At 46.7% G+C, this 9,977-nt stretch overlaps 2 protein-coding genes across 5 annotated transcripts in view; one reads left to right on the top strand and one right to left on the bottom strand.

The window, feature by feature from the left end:
• anln (anillin, actin binding protein) overlaps positions 1-2,330 on the bottom strand; it is a 26,369-nt gene extending 24,039 nt beyond the window's left edge. For 3 of the 4 annotated variants that reach the window (XM_061256241.1, XM_061256240.1, XM_061256243.1), the window contains exon 1: positions 2,222-2,254. In XM_061256241.1, coding sequence (XP_061112225.1) covers positions 2,222-2,239 — 18 coding nt within the window. In that variant the 5' untranslated portion in view covers positions 2,240-2,254. Of the gene's footprint in view, positions 1-2,221 lie in introns of all 4 variants that reach the window. The other variant, XM_061256239.1, reaches the window with a different exon arrangement.
• Positions 2,331-5,577: 3,247 nt separating this feature from the next.
• On the top strand, positions 5,578-9,456 carry LOC133137830 (putative tyrosine carboxypeptidase MATCAP2). Its single transcript, XM_061256201.1, has 6 exons — positions 5,578-5,785; positions 6,074-6,217; positions 6,851-6,983; positions 8,061-8,366; positions 8,704-8,801; positions 9,298-9,456. The coding sequence occupies exons 1-6, from the start codon at positions 5,630-5,632 to the stop codon at positions 9,454-9,456; spliced, it is 996 nt and encodes a 331-aa protein (XP_061112185.1). The 5' UTR covers positions 5,578-5,629.
• The last annotated feature ends 521 nt before the right edge of the window (positions 9,457-9,977 follow it).

Below are 9,977 nucleotides of genomic sequence, written 5' to 3'. Positions count from 1 at the left end.
AGAGCATGACTGCATGCAGACCACCCGGACTAGGAACAGAAGAGTTCTTCTGTCAAGAATTGCTAAAAAGTATTGAGACACATTTACGCCAGAGTCTGGTCTCTCAGCCAAATTCTGAAACAATCCGACACAGTATGAATTCCCAGTAAAACAGTTAATTAAGCCACAGAAAGTTCAGAGAAGGGGACCAGGATGCCTTGCTCTCCTTTCAAATAAAAACATCTGTAGGTCGGCTCAACACACAGCAGCTCCAAGATTTATGGGACTGCAGTGGAAGGAGTGGGAGGGGGGGCATTCCTGAATCCTCCAGGGCGTACTGGCTTCTTCACGAGGCGGTGTGAAAAATACGGTTTGAAAATTCGGTTTGACCTGCGCGAGTCACAGCTGAGGAATGGGCGGGGTGACGTCATGCGCCAAAAACTGAAATCATACCGTTAGCAATACGCTTTTTCCGAGAGGACAGTTGGAAATACTCCTGGAATTATTGGAAATACTGGAGTTCAAGCAGCAAAACAATTTATTACAAGATTGAGATCATATTACCTATCCAAGTTGCTGAGCAACAGAAACATTATACTGTGCTACCAATTCGGCAGAAAAACACCTAAAATAGCCGCTAGGTTCACCACATACACTGGGTGACGGCCAACAGTGGGTGAAGAACGATGAAGGTAGTGCGTACAACTCAAAATCAAACGCAACAGATGTAAAGGTCAACATTCAACGAATTCAACTAAGATTTTAAACTAATATTCATTTTCTTTGACATTCTCGTTCTCCACAATGACCAATCTTACTATAGAAATTGTACAAGATCACTAAGATTTTAAGGAGTTGGTTACATTTAAATAGTGGTGATATTTAAATAGTTATTTAAATAATATAGGATCCCTATTATGGTTATTATCCCTAAAATGTGTCCTATAAATACGTGCACACATATGTAACGTGTGTTGCCATATGTGGTCATATGTTGTCTTCTGTTATGACCCGTGATAGTGTTGTTTTTTGATGTTGTACCACTGTTTAACAAGACATTCAATTAAGTGGATTGCTGACATAGCATGCAGGGTGCCAAGCTCGATAAATAGGGAAGTCTTGTTGAGAATCGGTTACATTATGCTAGGGGAAATGGTAGCCAGCGATCTTGCATCTATTTGGGGAAATGCAACGCTTGCCTTTTGCAAAGCATTCAAATCTCCATCTTGTCATCGCATGTTTCTAACACCGCGCCGCCTGGCACGGCTCCCAGATTCGGCGGTGGGAGTGAATACCCCGCATTCACGACCAATTATGGAAGCGCCCGGGGGCTACTGGACCATCAACCCTGCACGTTGAAGCAAAGCATTCTGTTGCTATTACGGCAAGCTAAGATATCCAGCAATTTGACGCTGAACTGATCCGTGATACGAGGAAGGGTGACGTTAGAGCGTTAGTTAGCCATGACCCACTGATGTGAAACTCCCTATGGGAATTCACCCTTCAGTCCAACACAGCCGAGATGTAACTGAATGACTGGTTGTGAAAATCAGCATAGCAGATGGATAATAAGACTTATGACCTAGCCGTAGTTAGCGTGACTTTAGCCAACTTAACTGCATCGCTGGACAGACAAGTCAGTGAATCAAAGGTTACGTTTACAAACGTAGCTATGGGTTGGCAAACCGGCTAGACTAGGCAAATACGTTTCCCCCAGAACTAACTTCGGGGGGGGGTAACGTTAGTGTTAACGGATCTACAAGGTTAATCTGGTAATTTAGGTGGCTAGTCTAACATTGCAACAACCGCCATAGGCAAAAAGTTTGTTTGCCAGCTAGGACAGAGCTAGTTTTTCGATATGTCGAAGGAAGTTTCGCAACCAAATGAATTAGCTAGCATGCTAACATTAGTTAGCCAGCCAAAGTTGACCACTCGGCTAGTTTTACAGGGAACATTAATTCATCATTACCAAGACGAAACATTTCTCAACACCGAAATACAACTATATGTCGGCATTATAGATAGTAAATGTAAATGTTAAAAGACTTGGTTGTTTTTTCAAATGCAATAGCTATAACTAGGCCACTTAAGTTAGCTAGCTAGACAATGCTACCCAGGCTAGTAGCTACAACGCAAGTGAGTGGTAAGGGTCGGTTGATTGGAAATAACCTTTTTTTTTTTTTTTTTTCAATCCAACTAACGTTAGAACTAACTAGTGCCAATATTATGGAACAAAACTCACCTCGGTAAATGGATCCATCCCGACTAATATTTCGACCGAGGCGACCTCCGTATTCGTCTCACTGTCCCAACTTCTCCAAGCGAGCAAAGGCGTTGTTTCCGCTCCCTGCTCCACGCAAACATCTGTTCAAAATTTGAATTTCAGCGCTGCTGTTCACTGCGCAGGCGCCAGGAGGAGTGGTCACGTGACAATGTGATTGGCAGACAGAAACGCCTATACCTTGACAGTATGAAATATCTGCGGCCCTCCCACATTTCTGATTCGGTCAAGCGAACCGTAAACACGCTTATGTCCACGTGATCTTTTGCGAATAGTTGGCTGTTTTTTTTCAACATTTATTTTAAACTTGATGTTAGTTTCCGGGATAGTAGACCGTTTTTGTCTTCATAGTCTTCTTCATATGGTACTTTTAGTTGCAACTTGACAGCTCTTTTGAAATCAATGCACAAAAAAGCATCGCTAATTGGCAAATATAGTGTCATAATACTGGACAGTCTCACCCTGGTTAGTAAACTAAACCCATTATGTTTTCATATATTTTCATATATTTGTATTTCGATATTATTTATATCATTGCAACATGTGTAAACACGTACATCACATAAAAGAGAGTCTGACGTAAAACAGTTATTCCCTCATCCATTATCTGAACCCGCTTATCCTGAACAGGGTCGCATTGGGGCTGAAGCATATCCCAGCATACATTGGGTGAAAGGCAGGAATACACCCTGGACAGGTCACCAGTCCGTCGCAGGGCACACACACCATTCACTCACACACTCATACCTACGGGCAATTTAGACTCTCCAATCAGCCAAACCAGCATGTCTTTGGACTGTGGGAGGAAACTGGAGTACCTGGAGGAAACCCACACAAACATGGGGAGAACATGCAAACTCTGCACAGAGAGGCCCCGGCCGACGGGGATTCGAACCCAGGACCTCCTTGCTGTGAGGTGGCAGTGCTACCCACTGCACCATCCGTGCCGCCCCAGGCGTGCACATTCCAGAAGCAAATGCAGTGCATATCACATGCTTTTACTAGCATGGGCTCTTACAAAAAATGTCTATCCTCTTCAAACACATTAACAACGACAGACAGTTTTTGTAAGAGCCCATGCTAGTAAAAGCATGTAATATGCACTGCATTTGCTTCTGGAATGTGCACGCTTCATTTTTTCCAGTCTTAAATAATAATGCATAAACGTGCTTGAAAATGCGAAGTGTGATCTTATGAGTCACACTTTTTCTGCCGCCAAATTTTTCAACACACTTCTTGTTCTGTGTGTATGGTGTTGTTAATATACAAATTACACTTATGCAAATAAATGCTAGCTGGAAATAACACTACGGAAATAAATGTGTGTAAATAAATATATGAGGCTGGAAATAACAATTTTATTTTTGCCAATTTTTCCGTTTTAATTTTCATCTTTCCTGCTCCTGAAGATCTGATATGGTCTGTAATCTTGATGTCTTTTTATCGCACAGTATGCTTGCTATTGGTTTCCCTGTACTTGTAATTTAATTTTATATCAAATAGTTTGTATTTCTATCAGGGTCAAGAAAATTGCGCGTTGCAAGATGTATTCTTATTAAGGTACATGTGCTTTTTTAAACAGGGGTGCCCTTTCAGAGTACAGGTCAACATCGCTCAGGGTTGTAATGATCTGGCAAAAAAAATTAACACAGTTTAGCTTTCTTTTTATTTATTTCTTGAGCACTTTATTTCTCCTTTAGGAATATTGACCAATAAGTAATATGTTTGTTGCAAAAAAAATAGTTACATGTCCCAAATATTAATCAAAGTGTGTCCCTAACTTATTAGTTACAGCAAAGTTTTTTTGATGAGCACTTAACCTGTATACTGGCTTATGTCATTGGTAGCCACATCAGTCTTGAAATGTTTAGCAAGCTTTATAAGGTGGTTTATATACTTTTACCACACATGTTATAAGTCCTGTGTAACTTGTTCTTTATTTGGACAGATACGTGTCCTTAATCCTACGGAGAATGTTTAGACAAATCCAGTAAGACCGCATGCCACGAATATTTAACTTTTTCTCAGATAAAGGGTAGGGTAACCACAGAGTAGGCCTCTGCAACCTTTTCGCTCACCTGTAAATAAACAAACGTTATCTGACGCACTCCCGAAAGGGACTGTGACGCAATGACGGTTACCTGACGACAGCGGACGCTTCCCCATATATGGAGAGAATTCTACCGCTAGCTGGCGCTCTCCGTTTCAACTGACCGGTTCAAATTACCATGATCAATTAGCTAGCAGCAATGTTAATTATTTTCTGTTCTTGACATTCAAGCTATCTCAAAGCCCAGCTAAATTAGCACGCTACCTTGTAAGTATTGAGATGACTGTTCGAATTAATTAGAGTAACTGGTTTGGTGTATATACATTATTATACATGTTTGAATCGAAAAGTACATAGAGAATGATTTGTCTCCTGTATTTTAGAAATAGCCTTGGAGAATGTGTCGGTTTACAAAAATATGAAAATAACTAGCTATGTTTCTGAACATCTAAATTCAAAATAGATATTTCTGCTGCTGAAATTCGCACGTGTTCTGTGATGTTGCGCTGACCTGTCAATCACTGTTATTACGCTACATATTTTTAGTAATGCTACTGTGCCGTCACAATGTAGGCCACGTGTTTACAGAGAACTGCTAAGATACGCTGAAGTGTTCGTCGTGCCCGTAAAACCGCTGGCCATATGGGTACAGTATTTTAACTTTAATTGATTTTTAAAAATCCATCACATCTCAACCCCCCTCGCCCCCTCCCCCTTTGGAATCTCTCTCTCTCTCTCTCTCTCTCTCTCTCTCTCTCTCTCTCTCTCTCTCTCTCTCTGTCTCTCTGTCTCGGTCGCTCTCTCTTTCTGTCTCTCTCCCTCTCTCTCTCTCCACCTGGATTTCAGAAGCGTGTCTCCTCTTAGCCGACCGAGAGCAGCGCGAGCCGATGGAGAAGCCATTCAGCACGGGCCAGGTGTTCCTCGCGAAGGAGCCCGGCAGCTGTGCGCTTCTGGACTTCCTGGAAGCGGAAAGCACGAGCACCGGCTGCCGCGCGAATGCGCCGCTGTTAAACAGGGCGGCGGGAGGGAGCGCGGAGGAGGACGAGCTGGAGGGAGAGATGAAGATGCAGCGCAAGGGGACCGCCATGAACCCCACCTGCTCGTCTCTGAAAAAGCTCAGGAGGGCGACACAGTCGCTGTTCAGGAGCAGAAGTTTCGGCTCGCCCCACACCGTCTGGCAAAACCGCAGCAACGACCTGACAGTGACGGGAATCTCGCTGGACCTGGCGACTCCTCTCCCGGCACTGTGCGCGGATCTTCCGTTACTGGCGGAGTTAGGGGTGGCGGGCGAGGCGGAGAGCGGCTGCAGGAAGTCCTGCATGTTCGCCACGGTGAAGCCCTGTAACCTGGAGAGTGAGAAGAGCAAGTTCTTCCTCTCCGACTTCACCTACAACCCGCACTTTGAGTACAGCCACCCAGTCTCTGCGGCCCTGTTGGAGCGCTACAACACTCCCTCTGACCTCTTCCTCACACAGGTAACGCACAGATGTATAACAGGTAACACACAACACAGATGTCAAGCACAGGTATCACAGTTAACATACAGCTGCACAACAGATACAATACATGGGGTATATAGGACAACTAAAACAGGCTTATTACACATGTAATTAATTGGATCTATAACGACTAAAACAAGTTTATGACGGCTGTAAACCAAAGGTAAGACGTAGGATGAAAACAGGGTAAATGCAGAGGTCTGCAGCACAGGTAGCATTGTGTCCAGGTGTTGCCGTGGTAACAGGCTCCCCTGTGTGTCTCAGGCTGTGCGGATTCTGGAGCAGGCTCTGCGCAGGTACGGCAGCTATGAGAAATTTGAGTTGGCCACCGGGGGGAGCCTTCTCCCCAAAAACAGAATCAAGGGCTACGTCAAGAAGTACATGGAGAAGGAGGGCTGTGTGGGAGAGGTGAGGACAAGGAGGGTGTGTGTGTGTGAGTGTGTGTGTGTGTGTGTGTGTGAGAGTGTGTGTGTGTGTGTGCGTGTGTGTGAGTGTGCGCGTGTGCGCGTGTGTGAGTGTGTGTATGAGTGTGTGTGTGTGTGTGTGTGTGAGTGTGTGTGTGTGTGAGTGTGTGTGAGTGTGTGTGTGTGTGTGTGTGTGTGTGTGTGTGTGCGTGTGTGAGTGTGTGTATGAGTGTGTGTGTGTGTGTGTGTGTGAGTGTGTGTGTGTGCGCGTGTGTGAGTGTGTGTATGAGTGTGTGTGTGTGTGTGTGTGTGAGTGTGTGTGTATGAGTGTGTGTGTGTGAGTGTGTATGTATGTGTGTGTATGTGTGTGTGAGTGTGTGTGTGAGTGTGTGTGTGTGTATGTGTGTGTATGTGTGTGTGAGTGTGTATGTGTGTGTGAGTGTGTGTGTGTGAGTGTGTGTGTGTGTGTGTGAGTGTGTGTGTATGAGTGTGTGTGTGTGAGTGTGTATGTATGTGTGTGTATGTGTGTGTGAGTGTATGTGTATGTGTGTGTATGTGTGTGTATGTGTGTGTGTGTGTGTATGTGTGTGTATGTGTGTGTGTGTGAGTGTGTGTGAGTGTGTGTGTGTGTGTGCAGATCACAGTTCACCTGTCAGAGGAGCTCCTGTCCCGGGCGTCGATGACCATGATGCACACGCGCTCCGTCCTGACCATCAACGTCTCCACTGCCCGCGAGTTCTGGCTGGAGGGCATGCTGCGGCACGAGATCGGTACCCACAGCGCCCCCTGGTGGCCGGTGGTCACAGTGCAGCACTGCACACTTCCCGAACACACACCTGCAGTTTACCACACACCTGTCTCTGTACCAGTGTCTGCTTAAACCTCTAAAAACTCGAAATAACTCAACGTGTATTAGTCTCATATTGAGACTTAAAGGGCTGCTTTCTTTCATATGGATTAAGACTAGTTCTCGACTTTTTTTTAACCGAGATCTTCACTGAATTAGTAAAATTAAAATCAAAGTAACTGCTCTAGGTTTTAGAATCTTTTTGCATCAGTCCACGTTCCAGATTTTGGAAGACTCTGGGTTTTACTCAGGACAGTTATCCAGCTAACTCAGTAATCCTGCTTTGTGGGTTTTACTCAGTGCAGTTATCCAGCTAACACAGCAATCCTGCTTTGTGGGTTTTACTCAGTTCAGTTATCCAGCTAACACAGTAATCCTGCTTTGTGGGTTTGTCTCAGTGAGTTATCCAGCTAACTCAGTAATCCTGCTTTGTGGGTTTTACTCAGTGAGTTATCCAGCTAACTCAGTAATCCTGCTTTGTGGGTTTTACTCAGTGAGTTATCCAGCTAACTCAGTAATCCTGCTTTGTGTGTTTTACTCAGTGAGTTATCCAGCTAACTCAGTAATCCTGCTTTGTGTGTTTTACTCAGTGAGTTATCCAGCTAACTCAGTAATCCTGCTTTGTGGGTTTTACTCAGTGAGTTATCCAGCTAACTCAGTAATCCTGCTTTGTGGGTTTTACTCAGTGAGTTATCCAGCTAACTCAGTAATCCTGCTTTGTGGGTTTTACTCAGTGAGTTATCCAGCTAACTCAGTAATCCTGCTTTGTGGGTTTTACTCAGTGAGTTATCCAGCTAAGTCTGTAATCCTGCCTTGTGGGTTTTACTCAGTGAGTTATCCAGCTAAGTCTGTAATCCTGCCTTGTGGGTTTTACTCAGTGAGTTATCCAGCTAACTCAGTAATCCTGCTTTGTGGGTTTTACTCAGTGCAGTTATCCAGCTAAGTCTGTAATCCTGCCTTGTGGGTTTTACTCAGTGCAGTGTCTCCCCCCCCCCCCCAGGCACACACTACCTCCGGGGCGTGAATAACGCCCAGCAGCCGTGGGCGAACCTGCCGACGCGGCGGTCCCTGGGCCTGCGGCCCCCCAACCCCACGGAGGAGGGGCTGGCCAGCCTGCACTCGGTGCTGCAGCGCTCGGACCCCACGCTGTGGCGGGCCGCCCTGCTGTACTACACCGTGCTGAGGGCCGGCCGGCTGGCCTTCGCCCCGCTCTTCCAGGAGCTGCGGCGCTTCGTCCAGGACCCCGACACGCGCTGGGCCTACTGCGTCCGCGCCAAGAGGGGCCAGCGCGACACCGCCCAGCCCGGTAACCACGGCGACCCGACACCGCGCAGCCCGGTAACCGCGGCGACCCGACACCGCGCAGCCCGGTAACCGCGGCGAACCCGACACCGCCCAGCCCGGTAACCGCGGCAACCCGACACCGCGCGGCCCGGTAACCGCGGCGACCCGACACCGCGCAGCCCAGAGCCGGACGCCGCCATGTGACACGTTTCATATCGATAACATTATGGTTGTGATAGAGTTGTGATAGGGTTGTGAACAGGTTGTGATAGGGTTGTGATAGGGTTGTGATAGGGTTGTGATAGGGCTGTGATAGGGCTGTGATATGGTTGTGAACAGGTTGTGATATGGTTGCGCAGGCTGCTTCAGTAAGGACCAGGTGTACCTGGATGGGATCTTGAGGCTGCTTCGCCACAGAGACTCCATCGACTTCCAGCTGCTGATGTCCCTGGGGAAGGTGGGTGGTCATGTGACCTGGGCAGTCCAGACCAGAGTCGAACTGTGCCAATAGCCCTCTTAAGACGCCGGCATCAATTCTTCTACTCAGTTTATCCGCCTCGCTGGCTTCAGTTGGGCGGCCTGTAGCGTAGTGGTTAAAGTACATGACTGGGACCCGCAAGGTCGGTGGTTCTAATCCCGGCGTAGCCACAATAGGATCCACACAGCCGTTGGGCCCTTGATCAAGGCCCTTAACCCTGCATTGCTCCAGGGGAGGACTGTCTCCTGCTTAGTCTAATCAACTGTACGTCGCTCTGGATAAGAGCGTCTGCCAAACACCAATATTGTAATAATGTAATGTAATGTAATGTAATGTAATGTAATGTAATGGTTCTCCATGGAGAACAGCAGCCTGTGTGCTGTTCCCGCGTCCGGCACAGGCTGCAAACCAGAGAATTACAGTCTTTACACAAACCACAGTGTGACTGAGTGTGTGTGTGTGTGTCTGTGTGAAGGTGTCGTACGAGGACATTGACCGGCTGAGGGGCTTGGCGGTGATGGAGCGCACGCGGTTACCTCACTTCCTGCGTGACCGGGGCCGGTACGCGCGGCAACTGCACCGCATCATGGAGGTGAACCAGCTGAGCGACGCCGAGCTGCAGGAGCTGATCTGAGCTGATCTGAGCTGATCTGAGCTGATCTGAGCTGATCTGAGCCGATCTGAGCTGATCTGAGCTGATCTGAGCCGATCTGTGTGTGGCTGTGTGTGTAAAATAGCAGCCACTTCATTATGCTGCAACGCATTCTGGGTGGAGTGGAAACCCTACCAAATTAAAATGAGCTGACCATCTCAGCTGCTGCAGATCACTGTGTGGTTCTTGCTTTTAATACACACACGCCTCTACATCTTTCATTTGGACATATTGAACATTTACAGTTTTGTAAAAATATTATTTCTATATTGTTTCAGTGTTTGTACATTATTGCTTTCTCGGAACTATGAAATAACATATATTGTTAAGTAACTGTGACATACAACCTTTGAAATTTGAGCAGAAGCTGATGTTCCAGTGCAGCTCCTGTGAGCTCCAGTGCAGCTCCTGTGAGCTCCAGTGCAGCTCCTGTGAGCTCCTGTGAGTTCCAGTGCAGCTCCTGTGAGCTCCAGTGCAGCTCCTGTGAGCTCCTGTGAGTTCCA

This window comes from Conger conger, chromosome 9, assembly GCF_963514075.1.
Source record: "Conger conger chromosome 9, fConCon1.1, whole genome shotgun sequence".
Lineage (NCBI taxonomy): Eukaryota > Metazoa > Chordata > Actinopteri > Anguilliformes > Congridae > Conger > Conger conger.
Note: the sequence above shows the minus strand (reverse complement) of the source record. Positions and strands in the feature narration are given on the sequence as shown.

What these genes read in the sequence shown, in the direction of transcription:
- LOC133137830 (XM_061256201.1), top strand. Translation starts at nt 5,630, where the DNA reads ATGTTCGCCACGGTGAAGCCCTGTAACCTGGAGAGTGAGAAGAGCAAG. An exon ending in CTGACCTCTTCCTCACACAG is followed by an intron (nt 5,786 to 6,073) that starts GTAACGCACAGA and finishes TGTGTGTCTCAG; the next exon opens with GCTGTGCGGATTCTGGAGCA. An exon ending in CATGCTGCGGCACGAGATCG is followed by an intron (nt 6,984 to 8,060) that starts GTACCCACAGCG and finishes CCCCCCCCCCAG; the next exon opens with GCACACACTACCTCCGGGGC.